General features: G+C 38.6%; 2 protein-coding genes across 2 annotated transcripts in view; both read left to right on the forward strand.

The window, feature by feature from the left end:
- LOC115410805 (cGMP-dependent protein kinase 1-like) overlaps positions 1–2,002 on the forward strand; it is a 119,544-nt gene extending 117,542 nt beyond the window's left edge. The window contains 2 exon segments of the mRNA XM_030122624.1: positions 54–120; positions 793–2,002. Of these exon segments, the coding sequence (XP_029978484.1) occupies positions 54–120; positions 793–891 (166 nt within the window). The 3' untranslated portion in view covers positions 892–2,002.
- Positions 2,003–6,885: 4,883 nt separating this feature from the next.
- Positions 6,886–16,462, forward strand: LOC115410605 (uncharacterized). Its single transcript, XM_030122325.1, has 4 exons — positions 6,886–7,464; positions 7,751–8,006; positions 9,288–9,343; positions 16,115–16,462. The coding sequence occupies exons 1-4, from the start codon at positions 6,901–6,903 to the stop codon at positions 16,337–16,339; spliced, it is 1,101 nt and encodes a 366-aa protein (XP_029978185.1). The 5' UTR covers positions 6,886–6,900; the 3' UTR covers positions 16,340–16,462.
- Positions 16,463–17,027: the final 565 nt, after the last annotated feature.

Raw genomic sequence — 17,027 nt, forward strand, 5'->3', positions numbered from 1 at the left:
ATGAATGTGAAAACCAAATGCCATGACACTAGTCTTTCCTTTTCTGACTTCAGGTGGTTTGAAGGTTTTAACTGGGAGGGTCTGAAGAAAGGAACTCTGACTCCGCCCATCATACCTGGCGTAAGTATAAAAAAACACAAATGTGCACAAATATATATTAAAAACAGAAAGCAGGGAAGATAAAGCTATGTATAGACTCAAGGCCAAAAAAATTAGCAGTGACACAAATTAAACATGATTTATCTGCAAATATGATTCTTCAAACTGCTTGTAATTGTTCTTCAAAGTGCGTAAAAAAATCTAAAAAACAAAACTGAAGCAGTAAAACTTGTGAAAATACAAGTTGTGTCATGAGTTATTTTAAATATATTGGAACTGATCTAAATGTAAATAGATTTAGGGGTTTTAGGAGCCAAAAAATGTAAAATGTCCTTGTATCCTCCTCTTTCTCTTCTATTTTGACATAAAATCTGATGTAACAACATTTTATCTGACTCATTTGCATGAATTGTATTTTATGTCTTATTAACAGTAAGAATACCTATGTTTCTTTTAGTTATTAAGCTTAAATGCTAGGCAGATTTTTTCATAGTTAGAAATTTCCATAAGTTCATAAGGATTTTTACTTGTGGAAGGAGTTTTTTAGTGGTGCGATGTATGTTTTTTCCATTCAAAAAGTGATTATTCATCGCTAGTTGGAGTCTAATTTTGATGACTATAATAACTCTGATGTTAGGAAAACGAACTCACTTCTTGAAGTCTGTATTCATCTGATTCTGTTGCTCCGTCCAGGTTTCCTCTCCCATTGACACGAGTAACTTCGACAGTTTTCCCGAAGACACTGATGAGCCACCGCCAGACGACAACTCCGGCTGGGACTACGACTTCTAAGATCCCATCAATCTGCTGGCATCCAAACCCTGACACAGCGTATGTTGAGGCTTTGTGGCCCAGATCTGAGAAGCAGAAGGTTCCTGAACATGTTGGACATCTGCGCGTCGGTGGAGTTTCCCACCTGAAGCACCTTATGTGACTGTGTGATGTCTGAGCAGGACTGGACCCCATTGGAATCCATCTCCAGAGCTTTTGTAGCCAGATTGTGTTTACACGTGATGAGCAGAAGGCAGCTGGTGGAGAACTGGACTGGACTAGAGGTCTGATCAACTGGTCTGGGATGTTTCACTTAGTTCCCTTAAAATCTGACCTCTGAGGGCTGCAGAGCCTCAGTGGCCCCTGCAGGACCCAGGTTATTCAGTTTCACCTCTGTCCTGGAATTATGCACCGTTAAAGCACAATTCAGAAACGATCTGAGGCTAAAACTGCATTTTTGGGATTGTGCTGAGATGGTGCATATTCACTGAAAACCTGAAGCAGGGCTCTGTACAGGAGTAGAGATACTGGAGCGACTGAGCAACTATAAAACCATGTAATTACATCATGATATCTGTCTATATATGGTCATAGATGAGGAAATGACAGAATGAGGAGGAAAGGAATATTATCCACCTGGTTAGCTAAAGGTTATAATTTCCTAAATATCCCTTCATGGCCAAAGCATCTACTGATCTAAAAGTTTAATAATTTTTGAGAAACTGATCCTATCAATAGACTTAACCCCTCACTGCCCAAATTTATTTGCAATATTTTTTTAAAAAAATATTATTTGTGTTAAATTAAGTGGAGATTGCTTATTTAAATATAGTACATACAATAGACGCATTATATAACTTTAACTATGAGGCAAATTAGTGACATTAGGCATATTTGGCATAGTATTCATTAAATAATTGTATTGATGCTGCTATTGATCGGTTCTTCCAATCAACAATCCAAACAAAACAAAATAATCCAAAGATGAGTAGAGTGTCCAGAAATTAATAACACCGCTGCATTCAGACTGGAAGCAGTTTCACATCAAGGAGTTAATTAATTCAGGTAAAATGCAGTTTTTCAGCAGCATCAAATTTGACCCATTTGGACATTTAAAGACTCTACGGTATAGCAGGGGTGTCCAGTCCTGGTCCTTGAGGGCCGGTATCCTGCATGTTTTAGATGTATCCCTCTTCCAGCACACCTGATTCAAATGATAAACCTATCATCAAGCTCTGCAGAAGCCTGATAACGACCATCAGGAGTGCTGGGAGAGGGAAATAACTAAAACATGCAGGATACCGGCCCTCGAGGACCAGGATTGGACACCCCTGCTCTATAGTGAACGTTATCTTCCGGAACACTGATTCACCAACAAAAATGATCTATTTTTTACTCAGTTTTCTCTGTATTCTCTGAGCTTCAGTAGATTAAATATGGGAAAGTGAGATCTGCAGTCCCACTAGTTGCTCCTGCTAGTAGCTAATGAAAAAACCAGGATACCTCACTAGTTATCAATATACATGTCCAGGAAGTAATGCTAATAAAGTCTTATAGTAGGCTTAGCAAATGTGATTTACATCTCGTATAACCCTAACCCTAAACCAAGTTCTATAGCTGACAAAGTGCCTCTAAAATCTAGAGAAGGAAATTGAACTCTCCTCGACACACAGGAATTGAACCCTGGTCCTTGTAGTGCTGTTGAATCAATGAAGACTTACATTCTTTATCATATGATAACCATAAACATGGTTGGGTGCAGAATAGGTGCCGAAACTTAATGTTGCTGTGGTGTAAAAAGACAATATGCCTCCTCTACAGACCCCTGCTACTTCAAATTCACCCCCGTACTTAGGCTCTGGTTTATCTTTGGATTTAACAGAATAGACTCTAGCTCCATGGTGGTCTAGTAGTTGGTCTTTTTGGCCTCATCATAAGTGGTTCTTGATAAGTCTCTGAAACCTGTTTTCATTCTGAGAGCTGGTTCTTAATGTTCAGATGTGAAGAACTGGTTTGAAAGTACAATCACCGGCTCTGATCCGGCTGTTATCAGACCCAAACTTCCAGGTTTTATATCATCCCTGCCCAGCCTCTTTGAAAAACCACGTTTCTTCTGCAGCCTCTGCTCCTGTCAAGTGTCCTTGATCACTGGCCGACATTTGACCTGTGACCTCTCAGCGGGAGCTCGTACTACAACTACTACTTCTAGTCCTGCCGCATGAGGTCGGGACTTCACTGTCTGATGGTTTCGTCTGTGGAAAAAAAAAAAAAAAGACTGAACAGATGAAGTTGAGGTCACCACGATGCCTTCAGTTACTACATTTTCCTGGAGCTTTGTTGAGCTTCAAATCCAAAGACAGAACGACGAAGCGTGGATGACACCGAAGAGACACAAACATTTCTACTTTTCATCTTTCCTTTCTATCATTCTTTAAGTTGTGAAATTGAGCACAACACATGAACAGCCTTGCGCTACATATTCCCAAGACTTTCATTATGTTTTTGCACACACACAAAACACCACTCCATTCACACACACATCCACATATGCATGACTTTTGTATCTGCTGCTTTTTTCAAGGTGTTTTACAGTCCAGCTGGATGATGAAATTGTACCAAAATGCATTTTAAAGTTTGCTGAAGTGCTGTGTTTTATCTCCTGTATGCTTGTTTTTAATACTGTGGTTCTGGACCTTTTTGATGGCTGCCCTCGTCGCTGCTTTTTTTAGTGATGTAAAGAACTTTGTCTATCCAGTCTGTCTTCTAATTGGCTGGAGACATGAAAAAAAAAAACATCTTTAAAAATAAAAATGGAAGTTTAAAAATGACAACTGGACATAAGGGTTTGTAATAGAAACACAAAGCAACGCACAATTCTACTCCGTTTTTTCAGATGTAATTCTAATGTAGTGGCATTCAGTGAAAGCAGCTGATAGTTGTCTTATTTTGTTACGAGGCATTTGTATTAGTGGTCTGATTTTGTCGTGATACTTTTGGTAAAATGATCAGTGATGTGATTTCTCTGTGAGCTCTGCATGAAACTACTGAAAACAGTTTGAGGCAGTGGTTGGTTTAATATGGTCGTGGTTGGACCAGAGAAATATTCATGTTTATATTGATTCTTGGTGTCGACATTTTGTGGTTATGACTTTGTGTGATGGAGTTCACATATCACTTATTTATTTGTATATATTTGAAATACAGCGCTTTATAATGTTTAAGCTCTTTGTTGCTCATTATTATTATTATTATTATTATTACTGTTGCAGTGGCTGGTAGCTGAAGAAATCCAAGTTCAAAAAGCTTTACTGGGATGACTGTTAATTCTGCCACCGCAGTTTGGTCTGTTAAGAAAATAAAAGATGTTTACAGTTTTCTCAATTGCTTTGGCTCTTTTATTTTAGCAGTTCCCAGCACAATACTCTAGCTTACCTGTAAAAGCCATAAAAAGTTGCTTGAAATAAAGTTACTGTCTCATATAAGAGGTCTAAATGAAAAGTATCTTTGGTAACATGAACCACAGAGCATTTGTGAGAATGAAAGTAACTGCTGGAAATGTTCTTTCCATCCAGATCTCAGTCCAGTCATAGTTTTTTCAGATTCAAATGCAGATTTCAACAATAGCAGGTGCCACATTATACATTCCACGCTCCTATTTTCACGTAAGCTTTAACTGCATTTTTATTTACATGAAATCACAAACATTAACAGCGCAAAAATCATATTACTATAATAATATTCATTTATGCTTTTCACTTTTTAGCACTGGACTGAATTTTCACCTGTACAATAGATTCAGTTCTGTCAATCTGGCAATTTGCTTAAAAAGAGGAAAACAATGTTATGAGCAGATGCCCTGAAGTTTGGGGGTTTGCATATATTGTTACAAACATTTTATTGAGAATTCCGCCAAAGCAATTGAGAAAAGCTGTTGAAAGCTGCCAATTCAGATTTTGAATAATAATCTTTATTTTTGGAAAATATTTATATGTGGATATACAACCTACTTTGTAACTGACCCTGATCTGAACATGCGGGAACACACCACACTGCTGACTAAGAATGGTATGCTGCCATTTCAGGTGCCCAGGGAGCAAATTAGGGGTGCTGTTCAAGGGCACATCAGGGAACAATGTCTCTGCTGGTCCAGGGAATCGAACCAGCGAACCTTCGAAGCACATCACTGTTTGATATCAAACAGCAGTAACTGATTTCACATTTCATTCTTTCATTCATTTTTCATAGCGGTTGAATCCTTTGCAGGGTCACTAAGTAAAGCTTTGACATTTTGCCATGTCATTACAGGGCTGTCGTATAGAGACAGACAATAATTCACTCACAATCACACCTAGGGATATTTTGGTGACAAATCAACCTACTCACTATTAGCCTATTGTGTCTTTGTACTGTTCAATCACCTCTGCATCTGTATTTTAATGAACAGGACATGGGCCAAGGACAACCTTTTTGGTATCAAAGCTTAGAATATTTTCCACAAATAAATCCCTCATCATCATGAAATCCCATAATAACTGCTGGCCTTCGATTCAGTAAAATGACCATGACTGAAACTGACTGCCAAACTGCTAACACAGTTGATGTTTTTCCTTCATTCATTTTCTGAACCCGCTTTATCTTCACCAGGGTCACGGGGGTCGCTTGGAGCCTAACCCAGCTACTTAAGGGCGAAGGCGGGGTACACCCTGGACACTTCGCCAGTTCATTGCAGGGCTGATATAGAGACAAACAATCACTCTCACATTCACACTTATGGGCTTGATGTTTTTATAAATTATTAGGCAATTTTCAAAATGTTATATTATTACTATTATTATTATTGCTACTATTATTATTTATGGGGCGGCCATGGCTCAGATGGCACAGCAGATCGTCCAATAACCGAAGGGTTGGCGGTTCGAGTCCCACTCTGTCCATGTGCTGTTGTGTCCTTGGGCAAGACACCTTACCCTCCTTACCTCCAGCGCTGCTACTCACACTGGTGTATGAATGTTCAGTGGTAGCTGTGGATTGGCAGCCACACCTCCGTCAGTCTGCCCCAGGGCAGCTGTGGCTACAGATGTAGTTTATCACCACCAGAGGGAGAGTGTGTGAGCGAATGAATAATGGATCCTCTGTAGGTGCTTTGAGTATGCATTCATAGAAAAGTGCTATATAAATCTAATCCTTTATTATTAATAATAATAATAATAATAATACAAAAGCCCCAACACAACACAATTAGCCACAAGTAATGACTAGATTAAGGTTATTGCACTGTGCAATGAATAAAAAAATGAAGCTGGTTGGAAAACACCAGACAGGTGTATGTGAGGGGTATCAGGAGGAGGAATCTGTGGAGCATGTGATTTTGAACTGTAGGAGGTATGAGACACACAGAAAAATGATGAGGAAAACACTGGGGGAAATAGGGGTGCAGGAGTTAACATTAAAAGGATTATTAAATTCTATGCCCTCTGCACCTTTTCCTGTTCTGATTTGTAAAATAATTTATGCCAGGAATGTTTTGTACATTAAACTTGATGATTAAAAAACATAAATAAGTAACTAAATGAAAGGATTATGAAGTATGGGTGAGAGAACACAGATTTGGGCAGGCGGCCGAGGTGTTTCCACCGAGCAGATCAGGCTAAAAGCCAAAGCAATCGCCACCGAAATGAAGACTGAGGATTTTCGGGGTGGGCCATCGTGGTGTTTCAGGGTACGTTTACACGGCAACACTAGGATCTAATTCCGCAAAGATTTCTCCTTTATAATTCCGTATATTCCGTTATAAAATCATTCCGCGTTAAGACGAAGCCGCTATGATAACGTTCTGCGTTAACATGAGTCCGCGAGGACGGCTGAATACGCTGTAGTGGCCATGCCAGACCAGTAGCTGGCGATGTAGAGCTGTAGTGAAACAGTGGCGGTAAAACATGCGCCTGCGCACAAACGATTTCCGGTTTAGACAGCCTTTAAATCAGGAGAAGAAGAAGAAGAAGAGGCGGGCAACACTATTTACAAACAACAATGGCGAGTGGTCGTACAAAGACGCAGGACTTCTTTGTCTGGACAGACGACGAAGTTGGGTTGTTGCTGGATGTGGCCCTGAACTACAAAACAACCAAATGGCAGGAGAATGTTGACTGGGAATCTTGCCAGTCGAAGTACGCCGACATTTTGGGGGACTTTGTGCAGCAATACCCGGCGAGCACCACTGCAGGAGGGAAGGACTTCCCTCATCATAAATACGGCATAACAAAAAGTCAGGTAACTTCGAAATTAAAGGCCATTCGGGCGAAGTACCGTAAGGCCGTGGACACCGGACGGCGAAGTGGCCACGGACGTGTTGTCTACATATTTTTTGACAAATGTGAACAAATTTGGGGTGGGTCGCCTGCTACAAACGCCTTGGAGGCTGGTATCGAGTCTGAGGACATGCTGTCCAGCTCCGAGGGCCCCTCCACCTCCAGCAGATGTTCGACTCCAGCTGCACAAATGCCTCCGGTGTTGGATCCGGTGCCGAGTCCTGACGATGAGAACGTGAGCTTCCAGCTCCCACCAGAGGTTGTTGGTCGACGCGACATGCTCCAAGTAAGTTCAAGTACTGCTGTTAAACTTTAGAGTAATGCTATGTTTACTTTTGCTAACTTATGTAAGAAGGTACTATAACTTTTTAAATACATTCAACAAACGTGGACAAACACAACTGTTGTTGTTTTGTGTTGTTCTGTGCATGTGTGGGGGAGGGGGTGCTCATACACAGGGGTGCATGATGCCCTTTGTTCAAAGTGGTTTATTGTATACAATGGTCGACGTTGTACTCAAACTTTGTGCTTCGTTTTATATTCATACACTTTCACTGTGCTTCTTTTATCAGACAAGGCTTCTTAACAACAGAAGGAATCGGCTGAAGCACAAGCTTCATGGAGACCCAGCTGTGCAGGAGGATCTCATCCTGAAGAAGCGAATGGTGGACCTGCTGGAGGAGTCAGAGAGGAGGACCAGCGAAAGGCTGGACAGGATCACAGACAATATAGCCACCATCACAAAGACAATTACTGATGTGCTGCATCATATGATGATGCAGCCAAACCCCTTTCCCTTTGCTGGCAGCAGTTTTATGAGGAGAAAAGGTCTGTCCATCACGGCACGCACTACTTTGTGTCAGCAACTTTTCCTTAGTATGGTTTTTTTTTAATGTTTTTCTGAATGTTAATATCTTAATTATTGTACAGTAGGACAGTCAGTACCAGGATTAATCAGGTTGTCATGTATATATATTTGTTGTGAAGAAGTATCTGGCCATGATTATGTGTGGCACAGTCTGAACGATCACCCAGATTATAACGGTCCACTGGCTCTACTTTATTTCAGAACATTGAGTTTTCTTTTTTGAGATCCTTGTAGCTTGTTGGCCAACAAGAAGACTTGCAGAATGTCAAATCACAGTTTTAAAACCTGAGACTGTGAGGTTGCAGGTGCAGTCTTTGTTTCTCTGTGCTACTTTTTGATCTACAAATGCCAGTTTAAGCAAATCCACAAATCATGGCTTACACTCTTTTAGCAGGTGCTAGCCCTGTCCTCTATGACCACCTGATTCACTTGTATACTTTACATATACATTTTGTGATTTTTTTTTTTTTTTTTTTTTTCTTTACCTAGTGAAGTGCCTTCTGTGTTTTTTCCTCCACCAATTTTATGTGGTGCCAGGCTAGAATGAGATTTATACCTAATAAATACACTGAAAATAATGTTTATGGCACTGATTCTGCCTGAGTACTGCACATGTGAAGTTATACTTGTGATTCACCCACTCCTTTGTCAGTTAAGTTTTCTCTTTTGTTGTTATTTTGGTTTGAGTGAAGGGAATGCAGTAGCATTCACATTACAACAAATTGACTTAAATTGGCAAGATTATTCATTTTCACAAGGTAATTCAAATGCACGTCCCTAATTGTAAACAAGCTGTTACCCTACATGTAAGTTTGAAAGGTTCCTTTCAGCACAAGTAATATTTCTACTCAGTAAAGGAAAAAATATGTTCCATCACATCAGATATACCACTATTTTGTAATATTACTATTAGTAGTTAGTATTTTGTATCTACTGGTTAACTAATCACAGATGACATTATCCTCTCTGGCAGATTTAAAAAATGCTGAAATTTGTCAGTAAATATAATTTGGTGCTTATGATTATATTTGGATGGTTCACCTAAGGAAAGCTGTTGTGTGGGGAATGTATGAAATTTAGCATCAATTGAAAAAAGAGAAAATCATTCAAATAAGTTTAGGGTTTATCCTTGGTTTTCAGGGATCTTCGGTGCTGGCTGGATTTGTGGAAGTTTGTCGAAGATTTAGGCCCATGTGTAGGGGTCTGGGGTCCTAATGTTATGTGCATTTGACTCTGTTTAGCAGATCTCCAGCTCCTGCCTACGGATAAAGAAAATGTTGAAACTATAAAGAAAGAGGAGAGCCCTAGTCCACGCCAGGGGGACCTAAAGCCCCCCCACATTATAAACGAAGAGGAGAGCTCCAGTCCACACCAGGAGGATCTAATGCCCCCCCACATTATAAAGGAAGAGGAGAGCTCCAGTCCACACCAGGAGGATGTAAAGCCCCCCCACATTATGAAGAAAGAGGAGATGGAGTTAACCATCCCACGGCTTGATCCGGAATTAGATCTACCCCCCCTCACTGATATTAAGACTGAAGATTCTTCTGACACAGGTGACAGTGAAGATTGGAAATAAAGCCGGTCCTGTGAACACAGGAGCAGAAGGATCAGAACCGCCATCACAGAGGATACATGAAAGGAATGTCGAAGGACTCGAACCATCAGCCCTGTTATAGCATTTTGTTTTGGTTAGTTTTATAAAACTACCTGTGTTCCTTCAGCTGTGACAGATGTGACATTCTTTACATAAATCCCTTGTCACCTCTGGAGATAAATAAAACGTAAATAAGATCACCTTTTAAAGGGTTTACTTGTGGTTATTTGTTTACTTCAGGCTAATATTTATATATATATGAGGTCGGGACTTCACTGTTTGATGGTTTCGTCTGTGGGGAAAAAAGAAAAAAGACTGAACAGATGAAGTTAAGGTCACCACGATGCCTTCAGTTACTGCATTTTCCTGGAGCTTTGCTGAGCTTCAAATCCAAAGACAGAACAATGAAGCGTGGATGACACTGAAGAGACACAAACATTTCTACTTTTTTAAGTTCCAGGATTTATTTTATCTCATCCCTCATCTCAGTCAACAGTCACCACAAATGGAAACCAATAGTTCTTCCACTGCCCATTAAACAATGGAATCACAGTAACTAGACCCACTGTCAGTATTTAAACATTTGTGATTATTAATTTCAATAATTTTACATTAATGATGATTTTAGATGATTTTGCAATCATTAGATCAGTTCAATTGTGTTTATTCAGACATTTCAAACATTAGACATTTATGCAGATTTATGCAATTTTTTAAAAACTAAAGAGTCTGTAAAGGAATAGGCTGAAGCCTAAGATCATTCTGCTGACCCCCCATTTATATCACCAAACAAAATGAAATAAAATAGATACCAATGCCTTTAGTTTAGTAACAATAGAAACGACAAAAAACTAAACAATTCAATAGTTTGAGTGGAAAAATGAACATTCACATTATTCATATATTTTCATGACATTTAAACATAGTTTTAAACATAAATAGTGTTGTACAGTCTTTGAACTCAGGATTGAACTTGTTCCTAACATTTTCTCCAACACACAGACTAAATGTCTTCATATTTGTTCTAACAGAAGGTTTATTGAACACATGACTTCCTCTGAAATTAGAAATAATTTCCCATATTTTAATCAAGCTCTTAATATGAACAGGCAACCGATTTTTTAAATTTTCAACATGAATTGTTTTGTTTTAAAGTAGACCAAGTTACCGAACTTTAAAACTTTTAGTTTGATCATAAACTGATGAGTGTGTTCCCTATAGGACACTTTATTGATCAGTGGTATTGGCCTTTTCTGAATAATGTTGATTAGATTTGTATTAGTTCTGTCAGTATTCACCCACACCTCCATGCACTGCAACATCTTCACTTCTTTTGTATAGTTATTCCAAGGAATTTGATTACATTGACCCTTTCAGTCTCTGTATTATTTATACTTAGGTAACTCACAGTTTCCCATAGACTACGTATGTCATATAAATATAAATGCACAAAGAATAACATGATGTTCCTTTATTGAATAAGGATCAATCAAAGCAAGTAAAACTATCAGCTCCTTTAAAACTGAAGTCACACAGAGAGACTGTACAAGATAGAAAGAACAGAACCAAAGCATATGATAGAACAGAAGAATAAATACACATTTAAAGGTAGAATACAGCCCACACGTCTGTACACTGAAAGAAATACACATGTCTGTACACTGAAAGAAATGCAAGACAAATCCATACGTAACAAATGAACAGACAAACGAATGGATGCAGTAGCCTCCCTGCAACACAGTACACACAGTAAACACACAGTATAAATACAGTATACACACAGTATATACACAGTGTGTAACATAAACATCAAAACAGGCCAAATCAATTTAAATTGAATAACAAAAAAAAAAAAAAAAAACCCACAAATTCCTCTACCCCAGCAGGACATATTTACCTTAAATCATGCACGTGAACTAAAATAATTGGAACACATATTGGTCCTTGGCCAGCTGCCCACTGCGGTCATCAGGGAAGATGACAGGATTTTCCCAGTCCATGTGTGATGCACTTTTTTGAGGGGGGGCTCCCTCCCTCCCTCTCCTTCCTCAGGCCACATTGTGGAGGACAGAACAGGCCACAGTGATGTCACATGACCTCAAAGGGCTGACCCTTAGGGGGTGAAGACAGTGAAAGCGTTCCTTCAGGAGGTCAAAGGTCATTTGGATCCTGGTCCTTGTCCTGGCATGGGCATGACTGTAGGCCTGCTGTGGTTCCTGGGGGTCTGTGGATGGTGTCAGGAGAAAAGGATGGTAGGTGGACCCCCTGTCCCCAGGTAGACCCCCTGTTCCCCAGAAACACACCAGACAATTCACCTGTCAACACAAAACCTCAGCATCACAACCTCATAAACACAGTGACACAGATATGATGTAAAACGTGGTTGTTAATAGAGGCTGTGTGGCTCACCTTGTGATCGGCGCTGACAGATTCCAGAGGTCCGATAGACTCAGGAGTCATGGACTGAACCAGAACCAGACCACTGAGACACAACACTGATGAGACAGTCAGCATGGACCATCTGAAGTGATCAGATGAAGAATATTAAACCAAACAACGAGCATCACAAACACAACAGTGTTCATGAACCCATAAAGTTCCAGCACTACTTTGTCAGTTCACAAATGAATTTTCTCTATATCTAACCTTTCTTAAGTGATTTATCTCCATTTGTTATAATATTATCTTCTGTAGTTTGTATTTTATCAGTATATATCAGATATTTTCCTATATTTAATTCACTGATCATGTAGATGTTCATTAAAGCTCAGATTAAAGTTGATGGTTCTTCTATCAGAAACAGATCAAACTGAATAAACAGTGTCTTGATCAGTCCAATCTGTTATTAACTGAACATAAACCCAGTGTGTCCATCCACTGTCATTGATCCAACTCCATGGGTTTTACTGGTGAATCAATGTTGTAGAAGATGATGGTGTTTCCACGTTCACAACGGAGCCTCAAAAAAGGAATAGGCTACAAACAAAAGCTTATTTTTTGCCTATCCCTTTCAACTAATACACTGCTTACATCAACTTAAATGTGTACAGCATCGAGCATTCACACCACGATAATAACAAATAAAAAAAATCAACTACAAAAACACATCTACCATCTCAATTCAATATTTCTGAATAATTTAAACTTAAAATACTCTTTTTTCTTTTTTTTTTTAACTTCGCCAAAGGAGTGGATAAATTAAGTGCATCATAAGGTCCATTCCATAATTTCACACCCACAATCCCAGCTCATCTAGACTTCACATTTGTCCTCACTTTAATCCACTCACACATATGAAAATCTCTGAAATTCAAATTACTCTCTCTTAATTCCAAGAAACCACGACTGATCTTTGAGACAATACTTTTTTTATCCTTCATGCTCCATATACCATAAATTCTGGACTATAAGCCGCTACTGATTCAGAACTCTGCGGCTAGGTTATTAACCAAAACCAAGAAGAGAGAGCACATTGCTCCAGTGTTGGTTTCCCTACACTGGCTACCGGTAACCTACAGAATTGATTTTAAGATACTACTCCTCACGTATAAAGCTCTAAATGGAACCGGACCAAGTTACATTGCAAACTCACTGATCAATTATATACAGACTAGAACACTGAGGTCATCAAACGCAGGGTTACTAGCGACTCCCAGAAATATTACAAAGAAAATGGGGGACGCAGCCTTTACTAACTATGCACCAAGGTTATGGAATACAATTCCAAAAGACATTAGAGAAGCCAGTTCACTGAATATATTTAAAACCTAATTAAAAACATTTTTATTCTCATTAGCCTTTGAAAGGAGATAAAAATGGGGTCACAATTCAGGAACCAGGAATGTGCGGTTTTTATTTTTATTTTATTTTATTGTATTTCTGTTTTTATTTTTATTTTATTGTATTTCAAATTTCATCTTATTTCTTGCACTTCAAAAATCATGCATAATCAAATATTTTAATGTGCGCTGCTTTTATTTTTATTATATTGTATTTCTCTCAAATTTCATCTTATTTCTTGCACTTCAAAAATTCTATGCATAATCAAATATTTTAATGTGCGCTGTTTTATATTTATTTTTATTTTATTGTATTTCTCTCAAATTTCATTTTATTTCTTGATGTATAATCAAATCTTAATGTATTTTAATATTGTATTTTTTCAATCAATGTGAAGCACTTTGGGCTACAATTTATGTATGAAAGGTGCCATACAAATAAAGTTTATTGTTATTATTATTATTATTATTATTATTATTATTATTATTATTATTATTATTACTTTTTTCCCACGCTTTAAACACTGCGCCTTATACTCCGACGCGGTTTATACGACGATTTTACCTTATTGCCTGCCACACCCCAGGGAAGAATCTGTCTATTGTTACCAGGTATGGATAACATGAATGATTCCCTATTGTTACTGATGGCAGCTCCAAGTACCCTACTTAGAGAAATTACCATAACATTTGGCCAGTTGTACGATTACCATGTACAATCCCTAGTGGAAAAGCTCAATAAGGGAGTAGAGCCCAGTCGAGTCCAGTAGTGCTGGAAAGGTGCAGTGGAAAAGGAGCATTAAACTACAAAATTTTCCGTCATTTGTGCCCTCAAGAATGGAAAAAAGACGAAGGAATGCATATGATGCAGCTTTCAAGTTAAAGGCAATCAATCTGGCTGTTGACGAAGGAAATAGAGCTGCTTCACGTCAGCTTGGCATCAATGAATCCATGGTGAGACGTTGGAGGCGACAGCATGAAGAACTGACCCAATGCAAAATGCCGAAGAAAGCTTTCAGAGGTCATAAAAGCAGATGGCCCGAACTTGAAAACTTTCTTGAAGACTGGGTCAACACACACAGAGCAGGCGGCCGAGGTGTTTCCACCGAGCAGATCAGGTTAAAAGCCAAAGCAATCGCCACCGAAATGAAGATTGAGGATTTTCGGGGTGGGCCATCGTGGTGTTTAAGATTTATGAGGAGAAAAGGTCTGTCCATCAAGGCACGTACTACTTTGTGTCAGCAACTTTTCCTAAGTATGTTTTTGTTTTTTTTTTTGTTTTTTTTTTTTTAATGTTTTTCTAAATGTTAATATCTTAATTATTGTACAGTAGGACAGTCAGTACCAGGATTAATCAGGTTGTCATGTTTGTATATTTGTTGTGAAGAAGTATGACTGGCACAGTCTGAACGATCACCCAGATTAGAACAGTTCACTGGCCCCACTTTATTTCAGAACATTGAGTCTTTTTTGAGATTCTTGTTTTTTGGGTTGGTTTTTGTTTTTTTAATATGTCGACTGTGCTTACAAACTTAATCGTGCACATCACTATTAATAACAGCCGGTTGCTCAAGTTACTTCTGTAGCTTGTTGGCCAACAAGAAAACTTGCAGAATGTCAAATCACAGTTTTAAAACCTGAGACTGTGAGGTTGCAGGTGCAGTCTTTGTTTCTCTGTGTTACTCTTTGATCTACAAATGCCAGTTTAAGCAAATCCACAAATCATGGCTTACATTCTTTTAGCAGGTGCTAGCCCTGTCCTCTATGACCACCTGATTCATTTGTATACTTTACATATACATTTTGTGATTTTTTTTTTCTTTACCCAGTGAAGTGCCTTCTGTTTTTTTCCTCCACCAATTTTATGTGGTGCCAGGCTAGAATGAGATTTATGCCCAATAAATACACTGAACTAATGTTTATGGCACTGATTCTGCCTGAGTACTGCACATGTGAAGTTATACTTGTGATTCACCCACTCCTTTGTCAGTTAAGTTTTCTCTTTTGTTGTTATTTTGGTTTGAGTGAAGGGAATGCAGTAGCATTCACATTACAACAAATTGACTTAAATTGGCTAGATTATTCATTTTCACAAGATAATTCCACTGCACGTTCCTAATTGTAAACAAGCTGTTACCCTACATGTAAGTTTGAAAGGTTCCTTTCAGCACAAGTAATATTTCTACTCAGTAAAGGAAAAAATATGTTCCATCACATCAGATATACCACTATTTTGTAATATTACTATTAGTAGTTAGTATTTTGTATCCACTGGTTAACTAATCACAGATGACATTATCCTCTCTGGCAGATTTAAAAAATGCTGAAATTTGTCAGTAAATATAATTTGGTGCTTATGATTATATTTGGATGGTTCACCTAAGGAAAGTTGTTGTGTGGGGAATGTATGAAATTTAGCATCAGTTGAAAAAAGAGAAAATCATTAAAATAAGTTTAGGGTTTATCCTTGGTTTTCAGGGATCTTCGGTGCTGGCTGGATTTGTGGAAGTTTGTAGAAGATTTAGACCCATGTGTAGGGGTCTGGGGTCCTAATGTTATGTGCATTTGACTCTGTTTAGCAGATCCCCAGCTCCTGCCTACGGATAAAGAAAATGTTGAAACTATAAAGAAAGAGGAGAGCCCTAGTCCACGCCAGGGGGACCTAAAGCCCCCCAACATTATAAAGGAAGAGGAGAGCTCCAGTCCACACCAGGAGGATGTAAAGCCCCCCCACATTATAAAGGAAGAGGAGAGCTCCAGTCCACACCAGGAGGATGTAAAGCCCCCCCACATTATAAAGGAAGAGGAGATGGAGTTAACCATCCCACAGCTCGATCCAGAATTAGATTTACCCCCCCTCACTGATATTAAGACTGAAGATTCTTCTGACACAGATGACAGTGAAGAATGGAAATAAAGCCGGCCCAATGAAAAGTTCATGTGAACACAGAAGCAGATGGAGCAGAAGGATCAGAACCACGATGAGTCATTCACAGAGGATACGTGAAAGGAATGTCAAAGGACTCGAACCATTAGCCCTGTTATAGCATTTTGTTTTGGTTAGTTTTATAAAACTAACTGTGTTCCTTCAGCTGTGACAGATGTGAGATTCTTTACATGAATCACTTGTCACCCCTGGAGATAAATAAAACGTAAATAAGATCACCTTTTAAAGGGTTTACTTGTGGTTATTTGTTTACTTTAGGCTAATATTTTACAATTTTTATGTCTGGTAAGGCTGCAAATAAAATTTTCCTCCTGAATGATAAGTAAAAATCAGGAAAATTGATACAGTAGAAACAAAATCATTTGTGTCAATGAGGAAAAAGATTCATGTGTATTTTTCCATCTCAAACATACACACTTAAACTAGTATATGAAAATAAATGACAATCTAACTTTTTTGCATTGTGGATATTGCACTCTGCTCAGTGTCACTGAATCCAAAATATTTTACCCAGTAGATAAATTGCACAGGATAAGACTGATTTGATTATTATTTTTATTTATTTCGGTCAGTGACAGATGGTTAAATAGCTCTAGACAGAGATTTATGAAAACTGGTGACAATTGGGGAGTTAAGTTTAATTTTGAGATCAAAGAGA

This window comes from Sphaeramia orbicularis, chromosome 19 (assembly GCF_902148855.1).
Source record: "Sphaeramia orbicularis chromosome 19, fSphaOr1.1, whole genome shotgun sequence".
In the NCBI taxonomy this organism is placed as follows: domain Eukaryota; kingdom Metazoa; phylum Chordata; class Actinopteri; order Kurtiformes; family Apogonidae; genus Sphaeramia; species Sphaeramia orbicularis.